Below are 14,849 nucleotides of genomic sequence, written 5' to 3'. Positions count from 1 at the left end.
TTTTTTTCTCTTCCCTTCCACATTTAATTCATTAGCAAATCTTTCCAAATATATTCACACTCCAGCCATTCTCCGCAGTAACTGGCGCTCTTTTGGCCCCTTATCTGGATTGTCATTATAGTTTCCTAACTAGAGAAACTAGAGTTTCTGCTTCCCTCTTTGTGTTATTACAGACTGTTCTCAACACAGTAGCCAGAGTGATCTTGTAAGAAGTAAATCAGATCATATTATTCCTCTGTTCAAAAGTCTGTGTCCTTCATTTCACACAACATTTTTTAGAATTGCCTTCAAGGCCACACATATTATGACACGCCCTCCTAATCTCTATTTGTTTTCCCTTTGCTCACTTTGTTGCAGTAACAGTTGCTTCCTCAGAGTTTTCTAGAACATGCAAAGCATTCTAGTCAGTTTCCTCTGCCTATAACATTCTTCCTTCAGATAACTACATAGCTTACTCCTTACCTCCTTTAACATTTTGCTTAAATGTCACTTTATCTTGTCTTTCCTTTACTGCCTATTTAAAATTGTAATCCTCTTCATCTCTGGCTGCTCCTTATCCTACATTTTAAAAACCACTTATGACTCTAAAACATATTACATAGTTTAATATTTTTGACTATCTGTTTCCTTCTGCAGGATTGTAAACTCCATGCATAAAGGGCAGGGTTTTTTCTTTGTCTTGAACATTGCTATAGCTTTATGTTTGTAGAATTTGCCCCATCGTTGTCTTTTTTACTCTCACTGTCCTAAAATCTCAATAGTGGTAAACTTGGAAAGGAAAATAGCACAAGAGAACAGTTTGGCAACTGTTTTTTGGGGGTGGTAATTGTTTTTTAAGAATAATGTTGGCTCAGTTGGTTAAACGTCCGACTTTGACTCAGGTCATGATCTCACAGTTCATGAGTTCAAGCCCTGCATCGGGCTCTGCCTTGACAGCTCTGAGCCTGGAGCCTGCTTCGGATTCTCTTGAGCTCTCTTGCGTGCGCGTTCTCTCTCTCTCTCTCTCTCTCTCTCTCTCTCTCTTCCTCTCTCTCAAAAATAAATAAATGAACATTAACCAAAAAAATATATTTAGGTATAGTCACACATTTAGTAGATGATGAGTGTTAATGGGGCCACAGTATTTGGGAATATGATCTCCAAGTCATTTGCAAGGGTAGAGTTACCAATAATAGCTAGTGCCTTTGGGTTTTGGATGTGCTTTGAATAACAGGAGGCTGTGAAATGGTGAATATTAACAAAAGGCTGAATTAGGAAAAAAATACTTGAAGTTACATACTGCCTCACAGTTAATCTGAAAGCCTCACTGAATATTGTTTGTTCTCTTCTCTGTGTAGTTTTTATTCATTTTTAAATTCCTTTTTAGACAAGAAAGTTTTGAACATAGGTGCCATGTAAAATGTTATAGTAGGTTCTGTGGAGGAAGATATAAAGGTGAGTAATCAGGAGATCATAATCAACAAGTGTATATACTATGATGAGACTTTACATAATATCACTTTTATTCCTGTTTACAGAAAAATGTATCCACAGGATTAACATGGGTTTCTGTTCTGGGAAGTGTTCATAGAGCCTCACTAAGACTATCTGTTAGAACTTTAAAAGGGGGGGCTAGCTTGGCTTCATGGTACGACTTGGATATTAATTTCAGTATTTAAGATTCTTTTGTTTAAAAAAAGTACTAGGATCATAGACAATTCCGAGATAATTTTGATAGCCATTTTTTTTTTTTTTATGGTCATAGTATCTTGATAGGCTAAAACAAATGATATCTTATTCTTGAATTACGTGTGCATTTTTGATATAATCTGAAGATTAACTGTGAGTTAATGGTTTATTTTTCAGAATCTTCCTTACATGTTACTTTAGTGGCTGTTTCTCAGTTGTGTGGATTGCTTTCTATCATAATAATATTGCTCTAATGCTAAATAAGACCACTCTCCATCAAATTTGATAATGAAACACTTTATTTGTGCTGCTAATTACAGTATTGTTTTGCTTTGTTGGTCCTGTATATTTCATTATTCTTCAATAGGAGAGAACTTCAGTAATTGGTACCAGAGGCAGTGAAGCTGATTGGTGTGTTGACTTAGCCAGAGAGCTAACAAGTCCAGAAAGCAACTGCTGCACTTACGTAAATTTACTGTGTGTTTCTAAGGAGACGGTTGAGCCAGTGTTTTCATGCAGCCCACCTTCTGTGATGTCTTCATTTGGCTTGTTAAAGCCTTTTGTGTAATGTTAATTTGTTTCTCTGTGGTACAGGGGTCTTCATTCTGCTCATCTTCCACCCATCTCTTAAACCATCCTCTCTCATAGCAGTCATCCCTTGTGAGAGATCCTCAATTTGCCTAGTCTGCATCGCTCTTCCCTTACTTTAATGGAAAATTGCTTTTCAGACACTTAGGATATAAATATTAAGTATAATTTTCAGAAATTTGTTTTGTAGTGAAGTAATCTGTAATTATAGATGGTGATGTGTTTTCAGGAGAAAGAATTTATGTCTAGGAAAGAAAAGTTGGTTTTTAAAAGAAGGGAATGTTTAATACAGAACTAATTGTGTTTTTCTCCTCTTTTACAGAGCTTTACAAAGTAATATGGCTTTTGGGATTTGAGCTTTATAATATTAATAACCTTTGTTTTCTATAATTTGAAAATGAATTCTTGGGGAAAAGCTTAGTAAATTTTGATTATCAGAATACTTTTTCTGTGACTGAATTTTCAAATGTAAGCCCTTTTGTTCTCTTTGTTTTGTGTTTATCAGACCCCTATTAGGGTCAGAAAGTTACCATTTTTTTAAAAGCATCGTAACTATTTGAGAGATGTGTGGTTTATTTTATATGATAGTCAACCCTTTTTCTGATGTAAAACAGGATTTTCAGGTATGAAACTTTAGTATCAAATATTTTTTCTTTTGTGATAAAGTATAAAAATAAAATAGTCATGGGGCTTCTGGGTGGTTCAGTTGGTTAAGCACCCAGCTATTGATCTTGGCTTGGGGTCTTGATCTCACAGTTTGTGGGTTTGAGCTCTGCATGGGGCTCTGTGCTGTCTGCTGCTTGGGATTTTCTCCCTCTCCCTCTTCCTCTCCGCCCCCCCCCCCTTTCAAAAATAAAGAAAAAGAAAAATACATTAAAAAAATAAAACCAGTCATTCCAATACTTCACTCAATACTATAGTGCTTGCTTTACTTATAAGTTGCTCCTGTTATTCTTGAAAGATCTTGTAGAATTTTTAGACTTAAATATAATTTATTTATTTATTTTAATGTTTTTATTTTTGAGAGAGAGAGAGAGAGAGAGCGAGCAAGTGCGTGTAGGGCAGGGGCAGAGAGAGAGAGGGAGACATAGAATCTGAAGTGGGCTCCAGGCCCAGAGCAGTCAGCACAGAGCTTTGATGCAGGGCTCGAACACACAAATTGCAAGATAATGATGTAAGCTGAAGTTGGGCACTTAACTGACTAAGCCACCCAGGTGCCCCTTATATGTGTTTATTTTGAAGACTCTGCAGTGTTCATCATTTTTTTATTATGGCAGTTAATATTTTGTGTGGAAACATAGAGTGTGATAGTTAAGATGTTACATTAATTTATTTAAGGTGTCATATAAATTTAACTTAATTATTCTGGTTTTTCTATACTTGAATATTTAATCACATTTTTAGGTTAAATTTTTCTTTTATAGTTAGAAGTCCAAATGGTAATTCAGAGGTTAAGAATACAGTTTTTAAAAATCTGTTAAATGAATAGTTTTATTATATTTGATTGATTCATCATTTAACCTTGAGAGGAATTAGGCCAACGGCAAAGTTAGGGGACATAGTCCACAGAAGACTACCCTCACTTATAACACCAACTGTAAGTTCTGGGGGTTTCCCAAACCAATGCTGAGGTCCCATAATTTGCTAAAAGGATTTATGGAACTCAATGAAAGCTGTTATCCTCTTGGTTAGTGGTTATTACAGGGAAGGGGTATAGATTTAAGTCAGCCAAGGGAAGAAACACAAAGGGCAGAGTCTGGGGAAGTACCAAACACAGAGAGCATCCTTTGTCCTCTCTCTGTGGCATCAGGACACGTTACTTGCCCATCATCAGTGTGTGGTAGTACTTATGGAGTATTGTCAAACAGGGAAGTTCACTTGTGCTTTAGTGATTAACTATATTTTTTTTATTGAGAAGCTCTTTTGTGTAGGCATAATTGATTGCCCTTGAGGCAGATCTCAGTCTTTAGGCATGAGCAAAAGCCCATATTTACCCTAAATTACATCGTTGATTTTTTTGGTGTGGTCAGTCCCTTGTCAGTGACCTAAAGCCCTCAAGTTAAAAAAAAAAAAAAAAAAAAAAAAAGATACTTCTTTCAAGCGTGACCTTCCAGGACTTTAGAGATACTTCCCAGAAGGAGAGGGCAAAAGCCAGACCTCTAATTGGCAAAGTTAAATTCTTTCCTACACAAATTGTGAGCCAGACTCTGAGTAATACTAAAATGTTGTGGGAAAAAAATAAAATGAGGTGGTCATGTGCTAATTCTAACAATATTTGAAAGACTCCTGTAGAAATAAAAATGCTTCTTCCTAGTCATGTGTAGTGTAGTAGTAACTTTAAGTTACTCTACATCGTTGAGTGGAAACTTGAGATTTCTTGCAGTCTTACTTTCTGCTCACAAAGGACGAACTGTTTATTTCATTTCTGAATATTCATTTTGAATAGAATACAAAGACTGCAACAGTGTGGCAAAAGCTTATCAGTTATAAAAGGATTACAGACAGGGGCATGGATTCATATTATAATGTTGCAGAATGTACTTAAGATAAAATGAATTATAAAAATAAAAAATCAGGCTGTTTAACATCTACAGATTTATCCTGAGATAATTGAGTAAGTATGCAAAGATGCTTAAATAAGGATGGTTATAGTGAAAATTTTTACTTTTTTCTCTTAACAGATCTTACCAGTGTTCTGCAGGAAAAGTCCTAATGCCCAGGCAGATACATGCTTTATTCTTTCTCATCCTCAGAGGTTAATCATAAAATGGGACTTTATTAGCTCTTGTATGCAATCCTATACAAAGAATGTTTCAATTTTATTTATTAGAAATGGATATATATTTTAAGAGTTTGTTACATAAAATGTGAAAAGTATTGCTTTCAGTTTTTAAGCATGTTTTATCAAAGCCAAGTCTTTCGTTAATTGTTTGCTGTTAGGATGGGGAGGTGACGTTTCTTTTTAAAACTTTAGAAAGTTTTCTTTATTGAAAGAATGTTACCTTTCACCTTTAGGAGATTGTTATCTAGTACTAATTACATTGAATAGAAGTAACTGCTGACATGTATAGCTTTTGAAAAGGACTGAGTAATTAATCATTAGTGTTTATCTGCTAGTGTTTAGTGATACCTTATGTATTAGAAACATTAATCCTCAGAGGACGGTGATGATGGGTAGCATTATTATCCTCATTTTACAGATGAGTAAACAGCCTTAGATTAAATAACGTGTAGTATCATACAAAGGTAAATTTAAGATTGTGGAGTCTGTTCGAACCTAGATCTGGTCTACTCTAGAAGACTATTTTATTTTAGTCTTTTAAACCATTTCACTCTTATATTTCTGTGTTTATTAAAACATCTGTTTATAGTGTTCCTCAGGTGGGTACACATTAGAGCTTTGGAAATATACAGGTTCCGCCTTAGCCTAGACCTATTGGTTAAGAATCTTTGGGGTAGGACCTGCTATCTGGTGTTGATTTTAAACTGATTATATGGGATTCTCTCTTTCTCTCCCTTTGCCCCTCTCCCCCTATTTGAGCACATGCTCTTTCTCTCAAATAAAAACAATTTTTTTTTAAACTGGTTATATGATTGTAATGTATAACCAAGGCAGAGAGTCATTACATATAATATACCTGACACTGTCCTATAGACCGTGGGGAAATACAATCAAGTGTAAGACACAATAATAGACTGAAAGTGGCTGAAAAAAAAAAAAACTTTGCATACATATTTGACAAAATGTGTGATATTGATAGCTATACATATAGGAAGAATACATTATGCAAGTGTACTAACATCCTAAAACATACGTACATTTTAATCCCGTAAGGCAATCAAAATTAAGTTCAGCCTCTTCATTTTGGGGAAAGGAAAATTTTCAAGGATGTGATAGTATTTACTTGTGATCATTACGTAGGAATGGATATGTAGTGAAGGGATAGTGTTTGAGGTGGGAGAATAGCATAACGAGGCAAGAATAAAGATAGTGTGTCTGGGGCAAATTACAAGACAGGAGTGTTACTGTGCGTAGGAGGAGGTCTGGGTTAGAAAGAGCTTTTAATGGCCATATAGTAAGTTTAGAATTGATTCAGTAAGCAACAGGGAATAATTTCATGTTAATGGTCGATTGGTGATTTACTTGTTAGGAAACCAGGTAACAGTTTATTGAATAAGATGGAAATAGAACTATGAATAACTCAGTTCTCCCCAAATTGAAACTGAAATAGCTTGTGTGCATTAAGAAGACTGCAGGGAAGTTTTTGGATTCTTTGCTGTCAAACATTGTGTGGGGCCTTTGTTAACAGTCTGACACTTTCGCCAGTTGCATTTAAGTAATCTCATGTGCCTGCAAGGGAGGGCTTTCCTGAAAATTTTTTCTGTGTGGCTTTTGGATACTTAAAGTCCAGATTAAGAGTTGGTTCTTTGCAGTAGGTAACTTCTTTGGATGGTGGAAAGGTGTGTTTTGCACTTTTGGCTCTCCTCTTTGTAATGTCTGACTTTCACGACACTGCTTTATTCTTTTTTTTCATCAATCTATCTTTTAAATCGTTTGGTAGAATTCTTACTTGCCTCTCCTTTGAGCTGTTATATCCCTTTGCATTTTATTTAGGAGAGGCTATTTTCTTAATTTTTTATTTTATTTTACAAAGTTCTTATTTGCTCATAATTTAAAGTTGTATACTTTTTCTGGTGTATGTTGTCTGGCTTTTGAGTCTTCCCTTCCTTTACCTTATGTACAGATTCCCATAAGGAACTCATAGGATTGTTTTTCTTTGAATGTTGCCTGTCTTTGAAGGGATGCCTTCTGGATCACCATTGTATGGAACAGTAGTGTGAGGCATGAACTCTGACAATGAGCTGTAGTAATTGACAGCTTGACCAGTCTTGTCTTATCCCTTCTTGAGGGTTGATCGAGCACAGGTGTTGGTGATGACTATTTTGAGCCAGCAAAAAGTCTCAAGTCAAGTAGGAATCCTCTGGCTTAGAATGATACATCTGTTCTGTTTTGTTTTGTTTTTTATTTTTTATTTCAAAAAAATTTTTTAATGTTTTATTTATTTTTGAGATAGACAGTGTGAGTGGAGGAGGGGCAGAGAGAGGGAGACACAGAATATGAAGCAGGCTCCAGGCTCTGAGCTGTCAGCACAGAGCCCGATGTGGGGCTCAAACTCACAAACCGAGAGATCATGACCTGAGCCAAAGTCAGACACTCAACCGACTGAGCCACACAGGCGCCCCTGTTTTGTTTTTTGTCTTAACTTTTTATTTGGGAAAAATTTCAAGATTCACAACAAATTGTAGAGATATTGTGGAGGGGTCCTGTGTACCCTCCCAGGTTCCTCCAATGGTTACATTTTAATTACAGCACACTATCAAAACAAAGACATTGATAAAGTGCCTGTTTATAATTGTTTCATTTTGTTGCATGTGTAGATTCATGTAACTATCATTACAGTCAAGATACAGAACTAATCTATCACCACAAAGATCTCCCTTCTGGCATCCTTTAATTACCCAGTACCTCCTCCCAACCATCTCTGCTCCCTCACAACTGTTGGTCTCTTTTCCATCTCTATAATTCTGTCATTTTGAGAATGTTGTATGAATAAAATCGTAGAACATGTGAATTTTTGTTTTGAGAATGTGATCTTTTGAGATTGCTGTGTATGTTTCATTTTAAAGAAACCACCAAACAGTCCAGAGTGGCTGTACCGTTCCTGTCTTCAGTGTATGAGAGATCCACTTTCTTCCACATCCTCACCTGCATTTGATATGTCACCTTTCTTTATTCTAATTGTTCTGGTAGGTGTGTGGTGATGGCTTAGTTTTACATTTTATTTGAAGTGCTCTCTGTGGTTTTAAAATTTGCATTTCTTGGGCAACCTGCGTGGCTCAGTCGGTTGAGCGTCTGGCTCCTGATTTGGGCTCAGGTCATGATCCCAGGGTCATGGGATTGAGCCCTGCTTCAAGCTCTGTGCTGAGTGTTGGAGCCTTTAAGATTCTCTCTCTCCCTGTCCCCCGCTTGTGCGCTTTCCCTAAAAACAAACAAATAAAGTGCAAATACTGCACTTATTTTTTTTAAATTTCCATTTCCTTAATGTCTAATGATGTTGATATTTGATATTTTCATGTGTTTATAGGCCATTTGTATATCTTTGGAGAAATGTCTTTTCAAATGCTTTTTGCCTGTTTATTATTATTATTATTATTATTGGGTTATTTGTCTTTATTTAGTTTTTGCAAATATTTTCTCCCATTCTTTGGCTTGGTTTTTCATTCTTTTTCTTTTTAATGGTGTCTTTGAAGAATGAAAGTACTTTTTATTTAAATTGCAGTTAACATAGCCTAATATTAGTTTCAGGTGTACAGTATAATGATCAGCATTGCCATACAGCACCCGTGCTCATCACAGGTGCACTCCTTAATCCCTGTCACCTGTTCAGCACATCCCCCTTCCACCCACCTTCTTCCTGGTAATCATCCATTTGTTCTCTGTAGTTAAGAGTCTGTTTCTTGGTTTGCCTCTCTCTCTTTTTTTCCCCCCCTTTGGTCATGTGTTTTGTTTCTTAAGTTCCACACATGAGTGAAATCATATGGTATTTATCTTTGGCTGACTTATTTCGCTTAGCATAATACTCTGGCTCCACCTGTGTCATGGCAAATGGCAAGATTTCATTCTTTTTTATGGCCAAATGATATTGCATTGTATATATATGCAACATCTTTATCGATTCATTAGTTGATGGACACTTGGGCTGTTTCCATAATTTGGCTATTGTAGGTAATGCTACTATAAACATTGAGGTGCATGTATCCCTTTGAATTAGTATTTTTGTATTCTTTGGTAAATACCTAGTAGTGCAATTGGTGGATTGTAGGGTAGTTCTATTTTTAAGTTTTTGAGGAACCTCCATACTCTGTTCCATGGTCACTGCACCAGTTCGCATTCCCACCAACAGTGCAAGAGGGGTCTCCTTTTTCCACATCCTTGCCAACACCTGTTATTTCTCGAGTTGTTGATTTTAGCCATTCTTACAGGTGTGAGGTGATATCTCATTGTAGTTTTGATTTGTATTTCCCTCAGATAAGTAATGTTGAACATGTTTGCATGTGTCTGTTGGCCATCTATATGTCTTCTTTGGAAAAGTCTTCATATCTTCTGCCCATGTTTTAATTGGATTATTCATTTTGGGGGTGTTGAGTTGCATCAGTTCTTTATATATTTTGGATACTAACCCTTTATTGTGTATGTCGTTTGCAGATATCTTCTCCCATTCCATTGGTTGCCTTTTAGTTTTGTTGATTGTTTCCTTCTCTGTGCAGAAGCTTTTTATTTTGTTGAAGTCTCAGTAATATATTTTTGCTTTTATCTCCCTTGCCACAGGAGAAATATCTAGAAGAAGTTGCTATGGCTGATGTCAAAGAAGTTAGGATTTTTATGGTTTCAGGTCTCATACTTAGGTCTTAAATCCATTTTGACTTTATTTTTATATATGGTGTAAGAAAGTGGTCCAGTTTCATTCTTTTGCATGTTGCTGTCCAGTGTGTAATTTTGTTTTCACCATATTCTTGAACTCCATATAAATGCAGTAGTATGATACAGTATATATTCTTTTGTGAATGACTTCTTATGCTTGTGAGATTTATCTATGTTAGTGTATGGGGCAGTAATTCATTCTCAGTGGCGTAAATCATCGAGTGCATTTACAACAATCTATTTATCCATACTAGAGTTGATAACGTAGCTGTTTCCAATTTGATGAGTAGAAACAATGCTGATGAGAACATTCTCATGTGTTTAGGTGCACATAAGCATGAACTGTCTTGAGTGTATTCATAGGAATAGAATACATAAGGTTTGTAGGATAGTCATATATTCAACATTAGTATATTGGGTCAGTTTTCCAAAGTTGTGCCAACTTGCACTCCCACTAGCAATATACTAGTTCTGATGTTCCACATTGTTATCAACTCTTGATATTGTCAGTCTTTTTTAATATCTAATATTTTATTATGGTTTTAACTTACATTTCCCTGATGACCAGTGAGGGTAAGCATCTTTTCATATGTCTATTGGATATGGTTTTAGTCATTTAGATATAGCTTAGATATAACATTTGTTTCTCATTCACTTATAGTGGTTGGTGGCTGTTCTGAAGCTGTATGTGTTCTTTTTCTGGGAATCAGGTTGAAAGAACAGCCCGTATTTAAGGGGGAAAGAGGAAAAAATTAGCAGAAACTAGTAATATCTTTTGAAGCTTCTGCTTGGATTTAGTATGGGTCATGTCTATTCATATTTCATAGGCCAGAGCATATTGTAAAACTGTGCTCAGTGTCAGTGGGTGAGGGAAGTATTCTCCCACAGGAGACATGGAAAGTTATGTCACCACGGATGGGGGTGAAAAATCCTTTCACAGGAAAAAGGGAAGGCACAAATACTCTGGAACACAAGTAAAGTCTACCACTTTGTTAGGTGCCTATGGAACTCTTTTGTTGTTTTCTTTTATTTGGACTTTCTTAGTGATTGCTAGTGAGGATTTTTTTTTCTCCTTTTTTCTCTTTCTTAGTAAGTTCTGGATATAAAATTTGTTGGTTATGTGTATTGCAGATATTTTCTCCCACTCTGTTACTTGCCTTTTAAATCTCCTAATGTCTCTTATTAAATAAAATTCTTAAAAAAAAAAAAAAACCTGACATACAGCATTAGTTCCAGATGTACAACATAATAATTTGACATTGTGTATATTGTAAATAAAATTAATTTCAATGTCGTCAAGTTTATCAGTATTTTTCCTTCATAATTGTGCTTTTGTTTCTTGTTTAAGAAATCTTTCTCTACTCCAAAATTATGAAAATACTCTTCTGTTATCTTTCTGGAAGTTGAGATTGTCCTTTTTATTTCATCTTATGTGCTTATTTAATTTCTTTTTGTCGCAAGCTGTCTGTATAAACTCGTGAAGAACGAAAGGGAATAATTTCCAGATGTTTAATACAAGAATTGTTTAAGTAATTGTATTTCTGTTATGCAAACACATCAGTGCTTTGCCTTTCTTTAGCAAAGGCTGAAGTTGTTTCCTACAATGGCACTCAACACCTAAACATTAAACATATTTTGGAGCATAATTACTATTCTGATATTTGTAGGATAGTTTAAGGATTAAGTTTTATCATCCAGTAGACCAAAATATTTGATCTTCAAAATTGACCAGGTTAAACAAACAGTAACATTGGAAATTGGTTGATTTTAACTTTGTACATGGCATTTATTGTCCATTGTAAATGTAAACTTTTAAATCTTGGTAATAGATCTTACAGTTAAAATGAGAAGGCTTGTCTGACTTGTCTTTTTGCATTGACAGTTCAGCTTGCAATTGGTCAAAACTCTCATCAGCAGAAAAGGGTAAATTATTTAAACAGTAGTTGTTTAAGAATTAGTACACATTAAAGATCATTCTGAAGATTAATGGATAAAAAAATCACCAATTATAAAGGGTTTCAGCTATCACCAAATATAGAAGTAAATTGCATCTTTGTGTTCAACTTTAAAAAACACATAGGAAAAAATATATGAATAAAAAATGAAAAATAAAAAAATATGTAGGTATCAAGTCAGGATTCTTAACAGGTGCTACACAAATTATTTCCACACGAATACTTAAGAATATACTAAAAAAAACTTAACATATTTTAAAATACTAAGTATATTTAAAATATACCAAATATACCTTAAAATAAATTACAGAAAAAATTTCAGGACGCAACCCCTAAGTATGGTTTTTGGTACTTCAAATGAAACATCTGAAGATTGGATTTGTTCAAAAAGGGATGAAGGATTATGTCCCCAATTATATGATAGCAGGTTGGCTTTTTTTTTTTTTTTGGTATATATAACTAACAACCATGTGGATATGCAGTAATTTTTTTTCTGTGAAATTCACTTCTCCAACCTTTAAATTTTGTGATTCTTGAGGATTTCCCTTTAAAGGCCTTGATATTCAAACAGAAGTAATAATATTAACTTTTAATATTTTTAGTAGTAAATGTGGACCATTATCCAAGACTTGTTTTATTAACAATATTGCCCTTGCTTTTCAGCGGGGATCTGATGAGCTTCTTTCTTCTGATGTCATTGACGGACCCTTTACCATGAACAATTCTACTTCTACAGGTGTGTATGGTGAGTTTTCGTTTTTTCACAATCTAGAATGTTTTCTTTCCATGAGTTTCAAAAAATTTTTTTCTTCGTTTGCTCATCTGAACATTTATTGAAATGCCATTATTTATAACAAAAACACTTATTGCAGTAAAGTTCAGTAAACATTTATTGCGGTAAAATTTATTGTAGGAAAGTTCACATAGATGAAGTTAGCAGTTGTGGCCCTTAAATTTTAACTTGTGTCTAATTCGGTAATTCCTTTTTTGATTGATGTTCTTTGTGTTACATAATTGTGATAAAACTGTCAATATGTTGGTGACCCAGAACAATTGAGTAAAAGAGCTGGATTTAAAAGCTTGTGTTTAATGATGATTTAGAATAATAGAAGTATTAAAACTGTAAGTTTACATGATTTTAAAAAATTGGAACATAATTTACATTCCATAAGTTACCACATTGTTTAAAAATACATGTTCTTAAAATTTAGGGACTGTGAAATTAACTGGAAGAGTGCAATACAGGAGGGAGGGTGAACAGTTAAGAGGCTATTGCTGGATAGGATTTCCCAGTTAGGGATGGTAATTAGTACTATAGCACTAGCAGTTGTAATGGAGAGAATTAGAGAATTCACAGAAGGTGAAATTGATAGTAACTGGTGATTAATTGAATATTTGGATAAGGGATTCCATTGATGATTTATTTCCAGGTTTTGGACTTGGATAATTAGATAGATGAGTGGTGGTGCCATTCATATAGAAACTGTAGGAACAACAGAGTTGGGTAATATGGCAGGTTCTGATGTTTATATATTGAATTTGAAGTTCCTCTGCAACATCCACATGGAAATGTTGGGTAGTCATTGGGTTCTTCCCAACATCACAAGAGAAATTTGGAAGTTAGTATCATCCACAGTTTAAAAGGCTTGAGAGTGGAGAGTGTCAGAAAAGGCAAGATTTTTATCCAAATGTTTTTGGAGATATAGGAAGCAGGAATGAGTGAACCTCACTTTCCAGACCCTCAGCCACATGGTGTTTGGGAGAGTGAACAGCTTTTATGTGAGAACTCTATAAGAGAAGAAGGTTAGTTTCAGTTGAGGGAAAAGATAGAAAGAAAATTCACTGAAGAGATTAAGAATGTCTAGGAATTGGTTAACCATGGTACATTGCTCTAGAGGACTAAATGGATAGATTTTATGGGCAGGACAGCAGCAGAGGATTTGTTCACGTAGAAGTGTGAACAGATAATATGAGCATGAGACTAAAGCAGCTTTCTCAAACTGGAGCTGGTGTCAGAGTCACCTGGAGGGCCTATTAAAGCATGGTTGCTGAGTCCATACCCAGAATTTCTAATAAAGTAGATCTGAGGTGGGTCCTAAGAATTTGCATTTCCACAAGTTCCCTGATAACAGTGATGCTACTGCGGAGCCACACTTTGAGAACTGCTGTATTAAGGAAATACTAGAACCTGATATTTCTAAACCTGATTATCCTCTTGGTGTAGGATGCTAAAAAAATGTCCTTATTCCTAGAGTTACAGTACACCTAGGGTGGGGCCCATATGTTTGTTCTTTTAAAAACAGGTCACTTTGTTTGTTTGGTCATGTTTATGAACTACCAGGATGGATGACCAGGAGGATTTTCATCCTGGTTGATTGATTACTTAGGGAAAAAAAAAATATGAAATGTGAGTTTAGCTGGCAACAAGAGTTTGTTGTGTTTTTTGCTTTTATGTTTTGAATTTCTTCTTATATCCCATTCCATTCTATGTTCAGCCCACCCTATTTAATAGCTATTTCTGCAAAGCTCTATAAATGGTAACTTCTCAGACTTTATGACTAAAAAATGTCTATTTCATTATCACTATTGAATGTTAGTTAGCTATTTAGAATTTTAGGTTGACAGTTACTTCTCTCTACACTTTGAAGGTATGATTCTGTTATTCTTTTAGCTTCTATTGTTGGGAAGTTTGTGAGCAGGCTTACTACTCTGTAGGTAAAATTACTTCTCTGTAGTTATTTTTAACATTTTTCTCTTTATTTTTGTTCATTGGTTTAGCTGTTTGTAGGTATGGATCACAGGTTCTCAAACCTGGATACTCACTAAAATAGCTTGGGAAGCTTTGAGGGAAACAAAGATACTTTGACCTACCCCACACCAATTCTAAAATCTCTGGGGGGTGTAGGTTTAGGCACTGTTTTTCTTTCTTTCTTTTTTTTTTTTTTTTAAGCTTCTTAGGTGATAATCTAAGGTTCAGCCAGTATTAAGGACCATTGCTGGAGGCTTAACTTTCATTTATCCTGTTTTGGAGTGACCCAGCTCTTCACAGAACTGCCTCCTGTGGGCACCTGGGTGGCTCTGACTTCATTTTGGCTCAGATCATGATCTCTCTCTCTCTCTCTCTCTCTCTCTCAAAATAAATAAAATTAACCTAA

At 35.1% G+C, this 14,849-nt stretch overlaps 1 protein-coding gene across 6 annotated transcripts in view; it reads left to right on the top strand.

Moving 5' to 3' along the window:
- The window catches only part of PTBP3 (polypyrimidine tract binding protein 3), a 126,322-nt gene that overhangs the window by 25,248 nt on the left and 86,225 nt on the right, over window positions 1-14,849 (top strand). For 4 of the 6 annotated variants that reach the window (XM_042913641.1, XM_042913640.1, XR_006196010.1 and 1 more), the window contains one exon: window positions 12,358-12,439. In XM_042913641.1, coding sequence (XP_042769575.1) covers window positions 12,409-12,439 — 31 coding nt within the window. In that variant the 5' untranslated portion in view covers window positions 12,358-12,408. Of the gene's footprint in view, window positions 1-12,357; window positions 12,440-14,849 lie in introns of those variants that run through there. The other 2 variants (XM_042913639.1, XM_042913644.1) reach the window with 2 other exon arrangements.

This window comes from Panthera leo, chromosome D4, assembly GCF_018350215.1.
Source record: "Panthera leo isolate Ple1 chromosome D4, P.leo_Ple1_pat1.1, whole genome shotgun sequence".
In the NCBI taxonomy this organism is placed as follows: domain Eukaryota; kingdom Metazoa; phylum Chordata; class Mammalia; order Carnivora; family Felidae; genus Panthera; species Panthera leo.
The sequence above is the reverse complement of the archived record's forward strand: the minus strand, read 5'-3'. Positions and strand labels throughout refer to the sequence as shown.